Source organism: Macaca thibetana, chromosome 4 (assembly GCF_024542745.1).
Source record: "Macaca thibetana thibetana isolate TM-01 chromosome 4, ASM2454274v1, whole genome shotgun sequence".
NCBI classification, from domain to species: Eukaryota; Metazoa; Chordata; class Mammalia; order Primates; family Cercopithecidae; genus Macaca; species Macaca thibetana.
This window is the reverse complement of record NC_065581.1, coordinates 81,088,470-81,109,567: the sequence shown is the minus strand read 5'-3', so window position 1 is coordinate 81,109,567 and position 21,098 is coordinate 81,088,470. Positions and strand designations below refer to the sequence as shown.

Genomic DNA, 21,098 nt, shown 5'->3' with positions numbered 1-21,098 from the left:
TATCCATCAGCATGGAATGTTCTTCCATTTGTTTGTGTCCTCGCTTATTTCCTTGAGTAGTGGTTTGTAGTTCTCCTTGAAGAGGTCCTTCACATCTCTTGTAAGTTGGATTCCTAGATATTTTATTCTCTTTGTAGCATTTGTGAGGAGTTCACTTATGATTTGGCTCTCTATCATTGGTGTGTAGGAATGCTTGTAATTTTTCCACATTGATTTTGTATCCTGAGACTTTGCTGAAGTTGCTTATCAGCTTAAAGAGTTTTTGGGCTGAGATGATGGGGTTTTCTAAATATACAATCGTGTCATCTGGAAACAGAGATAATTTGACTTCCTCTTTTCTATTTGAATATCCTTTATTTCTTTCTCTTGCCTTATTGCCCTGGCCAGAACTTGCAATACTATGTTGAATAGGAGTGGTGAGAGGGGCATTCTTCTCTTGTGCTGGTTTTCAAAGGGAATGTTTCCAGCTTTTGCCCATTCAGCATGATATCGGATGTGGGTTTGTTATAAATAGCTCTTATTATTTTGAGATATGTTCCATCAATACCTAGTTTGAGTGTTTTTAGCATGAAGGGGTGTTGAATTTTATTGAAGGCCTTTTCTGCATCTATTGAGATCACCATGTGGTTTTTGTCATCGGTTCTGTTTTTGTGATGCATTACATTTATTGATTTGTGTATGTTGAACCAGCCTTGCATCCCAGGGATAAAGCCAACTTGATCATGGTGGAAAAGCTTTTTAATGTGCTGCTAGATTCAGTTTGCAAGTATTTTATTGAGGATTTTTGCACTGATGTTCATCAGGGATACTGGTCTGAATTTTTCTTTGTTTTGTTGTGTCTCTGCCAGGTTTTGGTATCAGGATGATGCTGGCCTCATAAAATGAGTTAGGGAGGATTCCCTCTTTTTCTATTGTTTGGAATAGTTTCAGAAGGAATGGTACCAGCTCCTCTTTGTACCTCTGGTAGAATTCAGCTGTAAATCTGTCTGGTCCTGAGCCTTTTCTGTTTGGTAGGCTATTAATTACTACCTCAATTTCAGAACTTGTTACTGGTCTATTCAGGGATTCAACTTCTTCCTGGTTTAGTCTTAGCAGGGTGTATGTGTCCAGGAATTTATCCATTTTTTCTAGATTTTCTACTTTATTTGCATAGAGTTGTTTATAGTATTCTCTGATTGGTAGTCTGTATTTCTGTGGGATCAGTGGTGATCTCCCCTTTATCATTTTTTATTGTATCTATTTGATTCTTCTCTCTTTTCTTCTTTATTAGTATGGCTACCAGTTTATCCATTCTGTTAATCTTTTCAAAAAACCAGCTCCTGGATGCACTGATTTTTTGAAGGGTTTTTCATGTCTCTATTTCCTTCCGTTTTTCTCTGATCTTAGTTTATTTCTTGTTTTCTGCTAGCTTTTGAATTTGTTTGCTCTTGCTTCTCTAGTTCTTCTCATTGTGATGTTAGGGTGTCAATTTTAGATCTTTCTCACTTTCTTCTGTGGGCATTTTGTGCTATAAATTTCCCTCTACATACTGCTCTAAATGTGTCCCAGAGATTCTGGCATGTTGTGTCTTTGTTTTTATTGGTTTCAAAGAACTTATTTATTTCTGCCTTAATTTCGTTATTTATGCAGTAGTCATTCAGGAGCAGGTTGTTCAGTTTCCATGTAGTTGTGTGGTTCTGAGTGAGCTTCTTAATCCTGAGTTCTAATTTGATTGCACTGTGGTCTGAGACACTGTTTGTTATGATTTCTGTTCCTTTGCATTTGCTGAGGAGTGTTTTACTTCCAAATATGTGGTCAATTTTAGAATAAGTGCTATGTGGTGCTGTGAAGAATGTATATTCTGTTGATATGGGGTGACGAGTTCTGTAGATGTCTATTAGGTCCACTTGGTCCAGAGCTGAGTTCAAGTCCTGAATATCCCTATTAATTTTGTCTCGTTGATCTGTCTAATATTGACATAGGGTGTTAAAGTCTCCCACTATTATTGTGTGAAAGTGTCTCTTTGTAAGTCTTTAAGAACTTGCTTTTTGAATCTGGGTGCTCCTATATTGGGTGCATATACATTTAGGATAGTTAGCTCTTCTTGTTGCATTAATCCCTTTAGCATTATGTAATGCCCTTGTCTTTTTTGGTCTTTGTTGGTTTAAAGACTGTTTTATCAGAGACTAGGATTGCAACCCCTGCTTTTTTTTTTTTTTTTTTTTTTTTTTTTTGCTTTCCATTGGCTTGGTAAATCTTCCTCCAGCCCTTTATTCGGAGCCTATGTGTGTCTTTGCATGTAAGATGGGTCTCCTGAACACAGCACACTGATGGGTCTTGACTCTTTATCCAATTTGCCAGACTGTGCGTTTTAATTGGGGCATTTAGCTAATTTACATTTAAGGTTAATACAGTTATGTGTGAATTTGATCTTGTCATTATGATGCTAGCTGGTTATTTTGCCCATTAGTTGATGCAGTTTCTTCATAGTTTCGATGGTCTTTACATTCTGCTTCGTTTTTGCAGTGGCTGGTACCGGTTTTTCTTTTCCATATTTAGTGCTTCCTTCAGGAGCTCTTGTAAGGCAGGCCTGGTGGTGACAAAATCCCTCAGCATTTGCTTGTCTTTAAAGGATTTTATTTCTCCTTTGCTTATGAAGCTTAATTTGGCTGGATATGAAATTCTGGGTTAAAAACTCTTTTCTTTAAGAATGTAGAATATTGGCCCCCCACTCTCTTCTGGCTTCTAGGGTTTCTTCAGAGAGATCCCCTGTTATTCTGATGGGTGTCCCTTGTGGGTAACCCGACCTTCCTCTGTGGCTGCCTTTAACATTTTTTCCTTTATTTCAACCTTGGTGAATCTGATGATTGTGTGTCTTGGGGTTGTTCTTCTCAAGGAGTATCTTTGTAGTGTTCTCTTATTTCCTGAATTTGAATGTTGGCCTATGTTGCTAGGTTGGGGAAGTTCTCTTGGATAGTATCCAGAAGTGGTTTTCCAACTTGGTTCCATTCTCCCCGTCACTTTCAGGTACACCAAACGTAGTCCCATATTTCTTGGAGGCTTTGTTCATTCCTTTTCATTATTTTTTCTCTAATCTTGTCTTCTTGCTTTATTTCATTGAGTTGATCTTCAATCTCTGATATTCTTTCTTCCGCTTGCTCGATTCGGCTACGATACTTGTGTATGCTTCACGACGTTCTCATGCTGTGTTTTTCAGTTCCATCAGGTCATTTATGTTCTTCTCTAAACTGTTTATTGTAGTTAGATATTCCTCTAACCTTTTGTCAAGGTTCTTAGCTTCTTTGCATTGGGTTAGAACATGCTCCTTTAGCTCAGAGGAGTTTGTTATTACCCATCTTCTGAAGCCTACTTCTGTCAATTTGTCAAACTCATTATCCGTCCAGTTTTGTTCCCTCGCTGGCAAGGAGTTGTGATCCTTTGAAGAAGAAGAGGCATTCTGGTGTTTGGCATTTTCAGACTTTTTGCACAGGTTTTTCCTCATCTTCATGGATTTATCTAGCTTTGGTCTCTGCTGTTGGTGACCTCTGGATGGAGTGTTTGTTGGCTTGGTCATCGTTTTTTTTCTTGATGTTGATGCTATTGCTTTCTGTTTGTTAGTTTACCTTATAACAGGCCCCTCTGCTGCAGGTCTGCTGGAGTTTGCCGGGGGTCCACTCTAGACCCTGTTTTCCTGGGTATCACCAGTAGAGGCTGAAGAATAGCAAAGACTGCTGCCTGTTCCTTCCTCTGGAAGCTTCATCCCAGAGGGCACCCGCCAAATGCCAGCCAGAGCTCTCCTGTATGAGGTGTCTGTCGACCCCTGCTGGGGGGTGTCTCCCCATCAGGAGCCTCAAGGGTAAGGGACCCCCTTGAGGAGGCAGTCTGTCACTTAGCTGAGCTCAAGCGCTGTGATGGGAGATCCACTGCTCTCTTAAGAGCCAGCAGGCAGAAACGTTTAAGTCTGCTGAAGCTGTGCCCACAGCCGCCCCTTCCCCCAGGCACTCTGTTCCAGGGAGATGGGAGTTTCATCTATAAGCCTCTGCCTCTGATTGGGACTGCTGCCTTTCTTTCAGAGATGCCCTGCACAGAGAGGAGGAACCTAGAGAGGCGGTCTGGCTATCATGGTTTTTTGGCACTGTGGTGGGCTCCACCTAGTCCGAACTTCCCAGTGGCTTTTTTTACACTGTGAGTGGAAAACCACTTACTCAAGTATCAGTAATGGTGGACGTCCCTCCCCCTACTAGGCTCGAGTGTTCCCCGTTGACTTCAAACTGTTATGCTTGCAGTGAGAATTTCAAGCCAGTGGATCTTAGCTTGCTGGGCTCCGTTTGGGTAGGATCCACTGAGCAAGACCACTTGGCTCCCTGGCTTCAGCCCCCTTTCCAGGTGAGTGAATGGTTCTGTTTCTCTGGTTCCAGGTGCCACTGGGGTACAAAAAAACTCCTGCAGCTAGCTTGGTGTCTGCCCAAATGGCTGCCCAAGTTTGTGCTTGAAACCCAGGACCCTGGTGGTATAGGCACCCAAGGGAATCTCCTGGTCCGCAGGTTGCGAAGCCTATGGGAAAAGCGTAGTATCTGGGCTGGATAGCACAGTTACTCATGGCACAGTCCCTCATGGCTTCCTTTGGCTAGTGGAGGGAGTTCCCCAACCACTTGAGCTTCCCGGGTGAGGCAACACCCCACCCTGCTTCTGCTCACCCTCTGTGGGCTGTACCCACTGTATAACCAATCCCAGTGAGATGAACCAGGTACCTCAGTTGGAAATGCAGAAATCACCCGCCTACTGTGTTGGTCTCACTGGGAGCTACAGACCAGAGCTGTTCCTATTTGGCCATCTTGCCTGGGAATCAACCAGTTTAAATTCTTTTAAACATTTACTTAAAAAAACAGGAGCTCTAACAGCCAAGACAGAAAACAAACATGTATATAGGGGTCCTCTATAACCACAATTCAAAAGTCTGAGAGAGGGCTTCACAGGTTCCAAAGCATTTACATTATCTTCTCCAAAGCTCACAATAGCTTTATGAAGTAGAAAGACGTCATTATTTTCTTTTGAAGTTAAAGAGGCCCCTAGAGGTAAATAATTTGTGAATAAAATTTCATGCTGGTGAGGAGCAGAATGTCAACTGGAATTTAGGTCTTTAGGCTTATTGATAAACGCTTCCAATTTTTCACTTTGAAAATGTGTTAAAAAATACTTGAAAAACTAAGAACTTGAACTTCTTTAAATAATTCTCTAAAATGCCACACAACTACTTAAATATAGTAAATATTCTTAGGTTTATGTTTTTAGTATGTAAAGAATAAATACTTCAAGGATAAATAAGTTCAGGTGTCATCCTTAAGTCCGAAAGCCATTTATTAAAAGACAAAGTGGAGGATGATGGGAGACAGCAGGCAGGGAAAAATGGGAAAAGACCACAGCATTTCCTTATTATGGATATTCAGAAAATATTCAGAAGAACCTCGAGCCCCTGGACAGCAAACAAAGTTCTAAGGGCTTTACTCTTTCAAAAAGCCTAGAATTTTATCTGTACCATCCTATCATACACATACGTATTTACTTCAGATCTTCTGTATAATTTATAAAGCCCTAAAATTCTTAGAAATAGCTTTTAATGATTATAGAAATGCTTTAGGAAGTATGATAGCTTATTCAATTCACTTTTTGTAAAAAGATTGTTCTGAACTTCCTACTGCTATCAAATCTTTTTAGGGGAAATGGAGCACATATTCATTTAAATTATCTTCTTATTTTAGTTTACTGGGCTCTTTAATCAATAAAATAAGTTTTTACTTTTGTTATCCTTTCTGTCCCATTCCACTACTGAGTTCAGCTTGACTAGAACTTTTTTCTATTGTCTATACCAGCACTTCCCAAAGTGGGTACCAAGGATCACTAGTGATAGAGCGAAGAAGCGTTAATGCAAACAAACAAAAGTAAAGGGAATTTTGCTAAACGATGCATAAAAAATTCCTGCCTTGGAAAGTCACAAAGGATACTAACATATAAAAAGCTTTAGAAATCCCATACCATGTTTAATTTTGCTTAATCCATTCTCACCAAATTTTTATTTTATCAGCCCCATTATAACAAGAAAAATCTTGCATTACCAAACTGGCTACATTGCAACATTTTCAGTGAAACCCAACTCAGTATAAATCACATAACATGATCATAAAGTCCAACATGCATCTTAGTGACACATATATAAGGTTGCCTAGATCTTGCCAGACAGTGTTTCTTTGAGGAAAGGGGAACATTTAACATGATTTTCAGTTAGAGAATTATCGGTTTATTTTTTTTCTTTGAAGGAGCTTCCTGGCCAATCAAAGCTCCAACCAGACAAGTTAAGGCCTAGATTTACTACACAGGTATAAAAAACTAAACACAGAGCTAATATCAGTTTAATACCTTTTATCTTTAAATGCTAATTTCTCCAATTGGCTTCTCCAAATTATATCATCCTCTGTTTTATTGAAGAACATCAGCTTCACTTTCCTTAAAAGAAAAACAAAAACTCAGAAATAATTAATTACATGTAAAATATGCACAAATGGCAAGTCTAAAGTGAACCAGCGTGAATGTTTTAGTGCCCAGTAGGTAATTAAAAATCATCAAAAACTGAAATGAGATAAAAGAACCTACTTAATACCTAGTATTAGAGGAGGCAGAGTAAGAAATGATGAATGAGGAAATGGTAACATGTCTATTAAGGTCCAGTGAGTAATCAACTTAGAATACCTTATACTAATATAACAGCCTCAAAAAGGATAGTAATTAGAGACAAAATTACATACCTGAGACTGGGTATATCAGTCAAAGCATAATTCAGTATTTTAACCATTGGAGTGAAGCCTGTTCCAGCTGCCAACAAAAAGAGATCTTCTAATTCTTGGAACTTGGATATTTTAAAATTGCCCTCAGGACTGCTTACAGAAACAAAATCTCCTAAACAATGAAATACAAACTAAATCAGAAAAAAAACACAAACAAAACAAAAAACCCAGCCGGGAAATTAAGAAGCCAAAAGTAACTGAATTTAAAACACTAAGGAGTAACAGTATAAACACTTAACTTGCAGACTATGTATCAGTCTTTAAGATAAATAAGTAGTCTTAAGGATACTCATTAGGCCCCTAAGTATGTCTGAATTATATCATTACAGTCAAATTAATAATGAGGTTTTATGGTATAATTTCCCACCACTATTTTCCCAAACCATCAGAAGTCTGAAATTTACAAACTACTGCAAAGTACTTATCCACAAATTATCAATAAAGGATTGATTGCTAAACTAAATTTTAAGTACTTCAAAAGCAGAGTCCACATATATCTGTCTTACATGGTACAGAGTAAAGAACAGATATTCACTATTTACATATTGATTATTAACCATAGTAACAGGATTAGTAGGAGAGAAAATTGAAATAGAAATGTATTCTAAAATCTTATGTTGATAAACATACCAACTTCTCTTCCACCAAATTTTTGAAAAGACCTATTAATTAAGAAAGGCTGTTCTGAGTTTAATTCCCATAAAAACAAAGCAAGATCAGAAATGCAGTCAACTATACTTAGAGCATGCCACTTTCCAATCTAGCATCAACACATTTGAGAAATCAGTGCCCATTTTCTACAGTCCAGTTGATATAATCACCATGTACCATTCATATAAGAAAATTATCTTTAGGACTAGATTCAGAAACTTGAAATGTAATCTTAAAAATGAAAAATAAAGCTGTGTATAATTTTTGAATGATTTAAAATACTCTATTTTAAAATGCTTGGATGCTCACAATTTTTCCTTTGTTTTCCATTGCAGGATAGTAAGAATCTTGCAGTAGTTGATGAAGTAAGTATTTGAAAACAGGGCTGGGCGTAGTGGCTCACGCCTGTAATCCCAACACTTTGGGAGGCCAAGGCAGGTGGATCACCTGAGGTCAGGAGTTCAAGACCAGCCTGACCAACATGGAGAAACCCTGTCTCTACTAAAAACACAAAAAATTAGCTGGGCATTGTGGCACATGCCTGTAATCCCATCTACTCGGGAGACTGAGGCAGGAGAATCGCTTGAACCCAGGAGGCGGAGGTTGCTGAGGCAGGAGAATCGCTGGAACCCAGGAGGCGGAGGTTGCGGTGAGCCGAGATCGCGCCATTGTACTCCAGCCTGGGCAACAAGAGCAAAACTCCGTCTCAAAAAAAAAACAAAAAAAAACAAAAAAAAACCAAACAAACAATAGAAGCTCCTTGTTATAGTTTGAAAAACACTGTAAGATTAGAATGTCCTTAGGAAAGCCAGATGGTTGTTTACTAAAGAAGCCTCAGAGGACAGTATTAACTTGGTAACTTTTACCCACAGCCCAGTCTTTCCAATGCTAACAAAATTGATTAGACTCATGTAAGATAACTGATGCTAATCAAATTCAGAAGAGATTAAAGCACACATGCCAGAATGGCACAGCTGGGGTTACATGTATCTAGTGACCTGAACATTACATGTCCCATTGGGGATATCTTGTTTCCAGTATCAGAACACATGGAAAGCCAAATTAATCATGTAAAATCATGCTGCTTAGTGAACATGGGATTGAAACAGAGATGGATAATTGCATGGGTTCATTCATTTAATGTACAACTCTCTAAGTGACACAAATATTTGTGCCATGTCGAGCCTCCCTAAATGAAGCTGAAATAATACTTCATCTTGTTCTTCGAGCTTTCCCTTTCCACACTCTAGGACAACTCTTCACCCTGCTATGTTTGCAAAAATCTCCATAAATAGGCTGTAATACCATTCCTTAAGTTTCCACTTACTGTATTATAATTATGTGTCAGTCCTTCTTTCACAAGGTGACAGTCACCTTCACTAGATTTGTAGGTACTCCAAAATACTTCAGGTTCAAATTCATATAAAATATTTTGGTTTATGTAACCAAGGATGACTAATCATCTCTCTTATGTGAAGTAGATATAATTAGCAGAATCATATCTACTACATTTCAGAAAGTAATGTAATTTTGTTTATTTCCAAATTTCAGTGATCCACTTCACTGATATCCCAAAATATTGCTAATGCTGCCTTGGAAAGAGGAACACTTTTGCCATTAGGTAAAAAGCAGTGAAAAGAAAATACAGAAAAAGGAGTAAGAGACACCAAAAGGGAGCAGAAGCAAGGGAAGTTTTTAAATCTTAATATATCTCATTATAGTTCTTTATTCATTCTTTCAAAGTACCTTTACTGGCTGGGCACAGTGGCTCACACCTGTGATCCCAGCACTTTGGGAGGCCAAGGTGGGCCAATCACCTAAGGTTAGGAGTTCAAGACCAGCCTGGCCAACATAGTGAAAACTCATCTCTACTACTTAGTCAGCGTGGTGGTGTGTGCCTGTAATCCCAGCTACTTGGGAGGCTGAGGCAGAAGAATCACTGAATCCAGAAGGCAGAGGTTGCAGTGAGCTGAGATCAAGCCACTGCACTCCAGCCTGGGCGGCAGACCGTCTCAAAAATAAAACAAACAAACAAAAAAACAAAGTACATTTACTGACAGCCTATTATGTACCAACTGCCATGCCAGGTGTTGGAAATACAAAGATAAGACAATTTCTGCTCCTAAACTCAGTCTTCTAATTGAGGAATATATTTATTCTTATAATAGAGCTATGAACAAACTGTTGTTATTGGGGGTTTCAGGGGAGGAGGAGGGCTCCATAAAGTGATATTCTGTTTGGGTCTTTTTATTTATTTTTATTTATTATTATTATTTTTTTGAGAGTCTCGCTCTGTTGCCCAGGCTGGAGTACAGTGGCATGATCTTGGCTCACCGCAACCTCTGCCTCCCAGGTTTAAGTGATTCTTCTGCCTCAGCCTTCCAAGTAGTTGGGATTACAGATGCCCGCCACCATACCTGGCTAATTTTTGTATTTTTAGTAGAAACGGAGTTTCCCCATGTTGGCCAGGCTGGTCTCAAACTCCGGACCTCAAGTGATCTGCCTGCCTCAGCCTCCCAAAATGCTGGGATTACAGGCATGAGCCCAGCCCATGTTTGGGTCTTTTTAAAAAAGTACTTGACAGGTAAAGAAAAGGTTGATGGGCATCTTGGGTGTGGCAACTGCATGTAACTGTGAATGAGGATGACAAATCTGTGGAACTCTGAGTAGCACAAGTATTTTTGTATAGCAAGAGATGAAGCTGGAGAGATTATCAATGTCTATGCAGGTCATGCAGTATAGATAATGGGGACCCATCAGAGGTTTCAAAGCTGCAAAGCAGCTAGGGTCAATTGTGAGAAAACAGTTAGAAGCCAACAAAGATATGATGAAGGCTTACTATAAGACAGTGGCAGAAGAGGTAGCTGAAAAAGCCATTGAGATGTATACTCAACAAAATTTAGTGGCTGACTGGACTGGGAGAGAGAAAGTGGGAAGAAACAAGGCTGATTTGAGTTTCCAGATTGGATCAAGGATGAACAGTGATGCTGCAAATAATAAAAACAGGGAATATGGAGGAAGGCCATGCTGGGTGGGACAAAGAGAAGATAACTTTGGTTGTAGACATGTTGAGTTAAAGATATTTGATAGACTCCTACATGGAGATAACAAGAGGGCAGTCTGATCCAATCTAGAGCACAAATGAGGTTACAAAAATGTAACAATACTAACCAATCTGAAGACGATCAAGCTCTGGTGTGAAGAGTCCAGTGTGATAGATTTTTATCAAAAAATAGATGTATTTATTGTTGGGAAGAACTGGTTCCTTGAACTCTGAGAGTAAGGAACCAGATACAGGTGTATATGGCTTTACTATTTCTGTACCTAGAAAAAAAAATCACAGCAAAAAAATTAAACTCTAAAAATCCAAAAACCTCTTCATGAAGATGAAACGTCCAAATTTTATGATACCATCAGTATATATTTAAAACTATATACCTAATGGGTATATAATTCTAATGATTTTTCTATATGTATATAGTATATACATATATATACCCCAAGCCTGTATGTGCCGAAACAATTTTCACAAATCAATATTGTACCCATAATATAAACAATGTTTTTATTATGTATAGTCTAATTTAATAGAAATATATGGTAATAAGTTTAGACAACCACCTATTCCATCAGCAAATAAACTTTGTAATGGGCCACAACAAAAACCACATCAAAAATTTACCATGGAGATGTTAAAAAAAGTATTTACCTTATAATTTTAATTATACACCAAATTTTTAAAAATGGTTACTGATGACCAGTGGGATCATTTAGGGGAGAAAAAGGAAGAAATTTCACTTTTTACTTCACGTACTTTAAATTGTTTTAATATTTTAACATATTACGTATTACTTTGGTAACTGAATAAAAAGAATGTTAATCCAGATACTTCTAAGAATATATTATTTTCTTAAAGAGTAAAATAAATAACTCATTTTATTTTAGGTAGCCAAATCCCAAAGAGAAGAATCATCACATGTTTGAAAGACCAAAAATTTTATACATGGCTCCTTAATGTATACAAAATACATATATTAATTAAAATGCATTGGCAATAACTGGAGAAGATACCAGCTCTTGAATTAGGTAACCAGGCATTAGTGATGAAAAAGAGAAAACCAGCCATTAGTGACAAAAAACAGAAAACCTTAACAGTGCCTCATCATAATATATCTACTAAGACATAGCTGGTAACATTTTAGACAATTGCCGGAAACACTACAGCTGACAGGAGAATTTTACTGTTTGCAGCTTCAAAAGGCAAAGAAAATGTTGGACATCAATAACAAGGGTATTCAAAACAAGTGAGGTAAATTTAGGATAAAAATGAAAGAAAGAAGAATTCATATTTATACATTTATAGAGCTTCTTATACTGGTAGCACATAGAATAAAATCATTTCCAATCATTCGCTCATTTAAAATTTTATAGATTCAACTTCATAAATGATACAACCCTAAGTAGCTACTAAGAGACACCAGTATGAGCTTCTAGTAGTTGTCTTCATGGAAGACTATTTGTGCAGTCTCTCATCTCTTTCATTTAGGGTTTTGTCAGTCATAAATTACAATGCTGGTGGAATCATCTGTCTAACCTACTGGCAATATCTTTGTTCCACATGATAATATGGTCCAGCTATAGTTCCAACATGTAGAACACGTTGCAGTCACAAACCTAGATTCTGACTATCACTAAATCTAGCTGCCTGGAAACATTTATTAATAACGTAAATGGCTGTTTTCTAGAAAGAACAGTACTGATTTTGAACTGCTTATAAAAGAAGAAAATGTGTCCCAAAGCCTCTATTCACCTTACCTGTAATAGGTAGCTTGAGGTAAACATGTTGCCCAATGGGCACTTGAAGATGAGTGCTTGGTGGCAGCATCAAACAGAAAAGCCTCGTATCATGAGTAACATTTTCCTTGGAAATTAACTGGCACTTTCTGTAGTACAAACCTAAAAAGTGATTCATTTTCTCTTATTGATACATAAATTAATAAGAAGTAATACTAAACCACTAAGAGAAAGCACACACTCAGCTTCTGTTTTCTAGAAAGCTTCAACTTCACTAAAATGCCTATACATTTAAAAAATTAATCAATATTTTAAGGTTAATTTTTCCATTTTATTTCCTGAGATATCTGTTGACCAAGACCTGTAAATACTTCTATAACTTGAAAGATGAACTTAATGAGTGTTATTTCCTCACATCTGTTATTACAGCATGTTAAACCATTATGTTCTAAAAAAAAAAAAAAAAAAAAAAAAAAACCCTAATTTTATTTGATAATGAATAAGTTTACATTGTAAAGTCTTAAAAAAAAATTTTTTTTTTAAGAGATGAGGTTTCACTATGTTGCCCAGGCTAGTGTCAAACTTCTGGACTCAAGCAATCCACCCACCCTGGCTTCCCAAAGTGTTGAGATTACAGGCATGAGCCACCGTACATTCTAAAATCTTTTCTTACACAATGGAAAAGTCCTGAAGCTCAAGCCTTTAAGGCTTAACAACAGTAGCACTATTAAGCAATTTTAGAATATCTCTTTGACAAAGGCAAGAAGATATACATTCTTGTGTCTCTATGTTTGTGTGTATGTATTTTATATATATGATTAGAGAACATTTTAACTGTCACGAAATGATTAAAATAAAAATTTTTATGCTTAAAGGTGTAGGTTTTGGCATCTGGAAAATTAATACAAGTGAAAAGCTGAAGATGGCAGGATTAGGATTATGGTACTAATATACAAATAGATAAAAAGAATCAAATATTTTTATAAATACTAGAGAAATTTGAAATTAATATCCCAAGCTCAGAAAATATTGTTTGTATACAGAGCAAATAATACCATTTGAATTAGAAGTATTATAGAAGTTCTGAAATAATTAAGATTTTCACTTGTACATTCTCTTTGAACATAAATAGCACATCAGAATAATGTGAAGATATTAACTTTTTATTTCCTCTCTCAAAATAGTATTTACAGAGATGTAAAGGAATAAACCCTGATAATATATTTCTTATTCTAGTTATTCTCTTTTTTTAACCCAAAAATATTCAAGTAGGTGCAGAAATATTTTCTCCAGATCTTAGAAAGTGAAGAGCCAACAGCTAATAATCAACGCTTAGTGGAAAACTGAAATTCACATATAATCCTAAGAAATCATTTTAGTCACAAGTGAATCCAACTTCCCTTCTCTCTTTTGCTCCCCACAGATCAGTCACTCAATTTTCCACCTGCTATCATGGTAGCAGTAAGTATATAAGCTTAGACTACACCACTTTATGCAAAGACCCTGGAGTATCACTAGAGGTCACCTCACTCTAGTGCCAGGGCACAAGTTTGGACCAGATTACGGCTAATAGTCCACCCTAAAGTTATCCTAGAAGGCCTAACAAGCACTGGCCTAACCAAAGGGTCAAAGGACATAGGCCCATGCACAAAGAGAAATGAAGGTGCAAATGATCTCTTTATTTCTTTTTCCAGACCCTTTCTGGAACCCACAGTAAGAATACAACTAGAGACCCACACACTATATACATGTAAATATTTAACAGTTATAAATCAGACAAATAACTGTCAAAGTATGTTCTATGCTATATCTTGAAATATACAGCTTCACAAGGTCCTAGAAGGCTAGGTTCAAATTTGGGATTCTTAAACTCCTCAGAATATCAGTGAAATGGCAGAGGAATGAGACCTGCACTCCCACTGCCTGCCCCCATTGTCTTTTCATCCTTGGCTGTCTGACTCTGAGTAGGGGCTTAAATGGGTATGGATACATTAACCCACAGGCTCAAGCTCATGCACTAGCTTTTCACATAAACAGCCCTGGCCACTCCTTGGATAGAAGTAGATTTGGGGTCGTTTGGGCAGGGAATTCCATGGTTCTAGATACCTAGAGGGTGAAGTTGAAAGAAAGAGGATTAGCTCCAGGTGGATACTTCGTGGTCTTGTAATACTCCTTACCTTGTGGGAGGGGTATGGCTGTGGCTGGAGATAGTTATGTGGGGCTCTCCAAGTGTGGAACCCAGGGCAGGTGCCCTTCTTGCGCAGGTCTAAGGACCACAGTGTTGTTTTCTTCTAATAAAATCTAGTGCATATCATTTTGATAACTTTACAGCTAGATGAAAATGCTCACCTTCTGGACTGACAATTTCTACTCTAGCATTTGCTAGAAAAGTTTGCTATAGTAACTATGCAACTCTCCAGTGATATTTAAAACACAAGGAAATACTGGGTTACAGTGATTTACTGACTTTCCTTGTTAGAGAGTTGACACAGCATTCTTGTTATTTAACACTACTGAGATAATTTCAATGTTTTACCCACAAAAGGCTGACTATAATTTCAAAAGAACATCCTAACTATAGGTTCTAAGAATTTTAAGAAAGTTTTCATCTTTCAATTGCATCAAGGAGAAAGATAGCACAGACAGATGGGAACTGCAGTATATAAGATAAGAAAAAAGTATAAAGCAGATGGCACTAACTACTTCAGTCTGCACAATGCCATTATTTAACTGTCGGCTTTTTGGCTTTCTAAGCACAGGTAATTATACTAAAAAATGAGAAACTGAAAATAAAGACAGTAAAACAAAAACAAGACAAAAACATTACTGCCCCAAATACCTAACTTATTTGAATTAAATACATACAATTAATATTGAGATACTCAGGGTAAGGCTGAAATACTGAGGATAATAAGACTATTTGAGCATACTTTTTTCTTAATGTTAAAAAGAAACTGTATTTTCCCTTTTAAAAAATAGAATTTCACAAGGCCAAAACAGAAAACACAGGTAAAGTCTTCAATGGGAGACAGAAGAGAAAGAGAAGACTGCACTAGGAGTCCACACTGCCTTCAACTGGCTTCTCCTTCTTGCACTTTTGAAGCACTTAGTTACTCTTACTTTCCCTGTTGGAAACAGAAGCTTACAGAAGTTAAAAAGCTTGTCCAACATCTCAGGGCATCTAGAAAAGATGTGGGATGGAGTAAGAAGCTATTAGGGTTTCTTGTCCCAACTCAGTAGGCCTTGTTTAAAAAGTTTGAGAACATGATTAGTAATTATTAGTAGCCAATCACTATAGACAAGTTATGGATGCAATGGAAAAGCTCTCGAAGGAAATTTAAAGTCCTACTTCAGTGAGCACATGAATGATACGATAAGAAAGCAAAATAGCCTTATTGCTGATTTGTAGAAAGTTTGAGTGGTCTGGATAGATGAAACCAGCCAGAACACTCCCTTAAGCCAAAAACCTGATTCACAGCAAGGTCCTAACTCTCTTCAATTCTAGAAGGGCTGAGAGAGGTGAGGAAGCTATAGAAGCAAAGTCGGAAGCTAGAAGAAGTTGGTTTATGAGGTTTAAAGAGAGAAGCTATCTTCATGACATACATCTCCACCAGAGTTCTTGGGTGACTAGGTGCATTGTCAATGAATGACAACAATTCGAAAGGTATCTTTTTTTTTCCACATAGTAAGTCTCAACAGTGGGCTTCAAATATAGAAGTTTCACCATTCTAGATGCCATTAAGAACATTTGAGATTTATGGGAGGCAGTCAAAATAGCAACATTAACAGGAATTTGAAAGGTGATTCCAATTCCCACGGATGGCTTTGAAGGGTTCAAGACTTCAGTGGAGGAAGTAACTGCAGATGTGGTGGAAATACAGCAAGAGAACTAGAATTAGAAGTGGAGCCTGAAGATGTGACTGAATTGCTGCAATCTCATGATAAGACTTGGAACAGATGAGGAATTGCTTCCTAGGGATGAGCAAAAAATGTGGGTTATTGAGATGGAATCTACTCCTGGTAAAGATGCTGTGAAATGTTGTGGAAATGACAACAGATAATTTAGAATGATACATAAACTTAATTGATAAAACAGCAACAGAGTTTGAGAGGACTGACCCCAATTTTGAAAGCAGTTTTATTGTGAATAAAATGTTATCAGAGAATCTTTTGTGAAAGAAAGGGTAGTCGATGTGGGCAAACTTCATTTTTTCTTAAGAAATTACCACAGCTACCCCAACCTTCAGCAACCACCACCCTGATAAGTCACCAATCATTAGCATCGAGGCAAGACTCTCCACCAGCAAAAAGATTATGATTCACTGAAGACTCAGATGATTGTTAGCATTTTTTAGCAATATATTGTTTTTTAAATTAAGATGTGTAAGTTGTTGTTTAGACATAATGCTATTGCATACCTAACAGACTAAAGTATAATGTAAATATAACTTTTACATGCACTGGGAAACCAAAAAAATGGTGTGACTTGCTTTATTGTGATACTCCATTGCGATGGTCTGGAACCCAACCCACAACATCTCCAACATATGCCTGTAAGTGGCTGTTCACATATCAAAATTGTGAGACCTTTCTTTTTTTTTTTAATCTTGTTTCCTAAGACAACTGACTGGGTTATTTGTTGGCAAATCTTTAAAATTACCTTTGTTTGGTGATCCAAGACTCCACATTAAAGACAATTATCAATTAAGATAAAAATGCTAATGTTACCTTTTATATAGAAATAGCAATTCAATTATCTATTGATTTCTGACCCTTATTAGAGAAGTTCCTCAGCCATCTCTTTCTCTATTGCTTTCTCTCCCCCTGCCTCTTTCTCCCACATAACCCCCACAGCTACTCACTCATAATCTTCATTTCCGGGAAGAAAAAAATTAATTGGAAGCATCACACTTATAAATTATATGGGTTCAATTCATACAATTTAAAATATTGACCTACTACATCTGGATTGAAGGTAAAAATGAAAGTTTCTCTTCTCTGGTTGATGTTCTTTCTGATATATGAATCCTTCATGTAAGGATCTTCTAGATTTGACATGAGAAAACATTAAAAGTTTTTCAACTTATATGCTTGTTTTCAAATTCTTTTAGCTAAGAAAGTAGTAAGACACAGCCAGCATACTATTGTCATAAAGTCAATAATTACAGCAATACATATTGAAAATCTAGGAACCACATAATTGGCTGTAAATCTTTAAGGCTACTCAAAGCAAGTTAATTATAATATTTTGCTGATGTAATCATTCGGCTTTGCTAGTGAATAAAATAACCTACAGTTTTTGTCATGATTTAAGGAGAAGAAAGGAGAAAGATGAAATTATCTTTGTTAATGCAGTGAAACAAAAATATCTCCTAAACTCCAAGTCATTTTCCAAAGTGGAAAACCTTCACTGAAAAACACATTACAGCTCCAATTTCAACCAAGAAAGCTAAACCTTTCTTTTTTTATGATGGTTCAGGATTCAAGAAAAAATTTACAGCAGAAATAAAAGAATTAATGGAAATCCTCAAGAAATTACAGAGAATATCCAAATGATGGTTGTTCTAACTAGTTATTTCCAAATGGAGGTCAGCCCAGGTTCTCAGTATCATTTATTTCTTGGACTTGGCTTTTACCTGGTTTGCTATGATTTTTCAATCACTAGATAAGAAAGATAATTTCAGGGAAAGAGATTTCACCCTAAAAATACCTTTTCATTTCCATTGTCCCTTTTCTATTCTTTTCTGATCTGCTATATCACACTATCATTTCTCTATGTCCTCTCTCCTTACCTAATACCAAAAAATTCAGACCTCTTGCTCTGGTAAAATTAACCCATTAGAACTTTCCTACATGCCACTTACATTTTTCTCTCTCTACATCCAACAAAATGCCTGGCCTAATATGCAACCAGTAATGACCTGTAGCTCTACCTGGAAAGTCCAAAATAGTTTTTTGTTTTTTTCTGAAAGCCATGGACCTCACTTTGAAAATACTGCTTCAAATTCACTTCCTTGAGGCAGTCATTCAAGGCCAAATTCATCTGTGTCTATTCACTTGGGGCTACCACAAAACATGTTTAGTTTGTACTGTATAACTTATCCTTGTCAGCCTATTTCCTTATAAAAGTGTTCTTCAATTTCATGTTTGCTTATTTTCTATCTTCCACGTGGGAAACTAAATTTCCCCTACTCTTTGTTTCATTCCACAGTGCCTAAAACAGTCTTCTACACACAAGATGTACTCAAAATAAGGCTGCCTCACGCTTTTCTGAAAATTAGCTACAAATATATTTTCATAAGTGTGAATTAAAAAGAAATACTGGTCTGTGTCCCTGGTTCCTGACACACAACTCCTAAAATCCTTGTAAACAGAGACACTAAAAGAATCTTCTGTTCTAATATTTGGTCTTTAACCCTGGTTCCTGACACTAAGCTCCTAAAATTTTTTGTAATTTCCTAAGTACTGTAAGTGTCTTAACAGAATTCCGAAATCCCTGCAATTTCCTGGGTGATAGGAGCATCTTTTGTTCTAATGGGGAGACTCCTGGTAGGCTCCCGGATAGCCTCAAGATGGGACCTGTCTGCCTGGGAAACCAACCATGTGATTAAAGGATTGGAACCTGCAGCCCCCTTCCTAGACCTCTGAGGACAGGACAGGCTGAAGGTTAAGCTGCTCACCAATGGTCAATGACGTAGTCAATCACACCTACATAATAAAGCCCCCATAAAAACCCAAAATGACATGGTTTGAAAAAGCTTGTGGAAAGCTGAACACATGAAAATGTTTGGAGGATGATGCAATCACTGAGGTCATGGAAGCTCTGTGCCCCTTTTCACATATTTGCCCTACGCATTTCTTCCATCCAGTTATTTACTTGTATCCTTTGTAATATCCTTTATAGTAAAATAATAAACTTACATGTTTCCCTGAGTTTTGTGAGCCATGCTAGCAAATTTTTGAACCCAAGAAGGAGGTTGTGACAACACTGATTTATAGGTGGCTGGTCAGAAGCATAGGTCACAACCTGGAATTTGCAACTGGCATGTGAAGTAGGGGGCAGTCTTGTGGGACTAAGCCCTTAACTTGTGGGGTCTGCCCTAAACTCCAGGATGTATCAGACTTGAGTTAAATTGTAGGACAGACAGTTGGAGTTGCTGTAGAATTGGTTGTTGGTGAGAAGAAATTTCACATTGTAGTGTTCTGAGTTGAGAAGTAAGACTAGGAAAAAGTTTGTTTTTTCCTATCTCATGCAATAAATTATATATGATAATTTTATATATTTAAAGAAGATAAACTGAATACATGCAGTTAGTTCCTTCTGAATCCCCTAAAACAACAAGAAAAAGGGTTTTTGCATGTGTGTTTGATTTTTAAGGCATAAGCCCACACAGACAGAAAGAATGGAAATCAGAGACAAAGGCAACAAACTTCAGGAGCTGACAAGGCAGAGAGAAGACTGGTAAACGACTCAACAGACTAAAGATAGCTGAATGCTAAGCCAGAAGTGTAGAAAGCCAAGAACCAACATACTTATAATACAAAATTCCTTTAAGGCTCAGAAACTGGCAGGACTAAGTACCTCTGGCATCAGAGTCAAGAATTAAAATTACTTTCTCAATACAAGTTCATTTAAGAAGCTTGGATAGGTCTTCCCATCCCCTTGAAGTCCTCCCTACTTAGCACAGCCACATGACTGACACTTCCCCATATCAGCAAAATATAAGAAGTTTGCGCTCTAGAGGGTAAACAAGGGGTCTCTGGATTGGGTCTATGCTATAGACTGAATTGTGTCCCCTCGCCAAATACATATGTTGAAATCATAACCCCCAGTACCTCAGAATGTGACGATATTTGGAAACGGGGTCTTCACTTAAAAGGTAATTAAGCTGGTTCTAATTCATTGTGACTGGTATTTTTATAAAGAGAGGACATTAGGACACAGACACACAGAAGGAAGACCATTTAAAGAAACAGGAAAAAAGGAGGCCATCTACAAACTAAGGGAAGAAGTCTCAGAAGAGACTAACTCTGCCATAGACACTTAGTCTGTAGTAGTTTGTTACTGCAGTCCTAGCAAACTAATATCATATTCTAAGAAAAAAAAAAAAAGAAAGAAAATTAAGTGACGCTTACAGATATACCAGAAGCTAGGCCCAGCCTTCTTCCCCACATGGCTTCTGAAATGCTGGGTACAAGGTAGGAGATTGTTCACTCTAGGGACTCTTGGCTTTGGACTTTTCCCAAAGAAATGTTCCAGCCATATAGTGAATATAACCGTTGGCAAGCCACACCCACATGCACAGTTTCCAATTAGTTTTACAGTCCTACCCTGAAATATGAGCAGATAGTAAAAGATTAGGAAACATTCAAAGAAAGCATTTAATATTAAAGACACTATAACAAACAAAAAACAACGAACCTGAGGGACACAGAAGTTATACAGTGAGAAGAAAACATTACCAGTCATTCTTTAAAAGATAAGCTAATAAGAATAGGATGCTAAAACAAAGGAAAAGAAATCAAAGGAGTTACAGAAGTTAAAAATATGAGTAGAAATGAGTAACTCAATAGAAGAGCCAGAAGACATAGCTGAAGACATCTCCCAGAAAGTAGAACAAAAGGACAAAACTGAAAATAAGAGAGAAAAGATAAGGTAATTAGAAGACTAGTTAAGGAAGTTCAATATGTAGAAAGTAAAACAGACCATGGGGAGAAGTAAAACCAATAATAGTTTCCAAGAACTGAAGGTCATACGTTTCTATATTGAAAAGATTAGCACAAAAAATGTATGCCCAGTAAGAAGGATAAAGAATCATCCATGTTCTGGCACAT

The 21,098-nt window shown here is 37.2% G+C and overlaps 1 protein-coding gene across 3 annotated transcripts in view; it reads right to left on the bottom strand.

The window, feature by feature from the left end:
• The window catches only part of LOC126952951 (cytochrome b5 reductase 4), a 104,359-nt gene that overhangs the window by 12,287 nt on the left and 70,974 nt on the right, over nucleotides 1-21,098 (bottom strand). For 2 of the 3 annotated variants that reach the window (XM_050788149.1, XM_050788150.1), the window contains exons 11-15: nucleotides 17,219-17,308; nucleotides 12,285-12,425; nucleotides 10,641-10,793; nucleotides 6,780-6,930; nucleotides 6,394-6,480 (exon numbers count right to left, since the gene is read on the bottom strand). In XM_050788149.1, the coding sequence (XP_050644106.1) occupies nucleotides 6,394-6,480; nucleotides 6,780-6,930; nucleotides 10,641-10,793; nucleotides 12,285-12,425; nucleotides 17,219-17,308 (622 nt within the window). The remainder of the gene's footprint in view (nucleotides 1-6,393; nucleotides 6,481-6,779; nucleotides 6,931-10,640; nucleotides 10,794-12,284; nucleotides 12,426-17,218; nucleotides 17,309-21,098) is intronic. The other variant, XM_050788151.1, reaches the window with a different exon arrangement.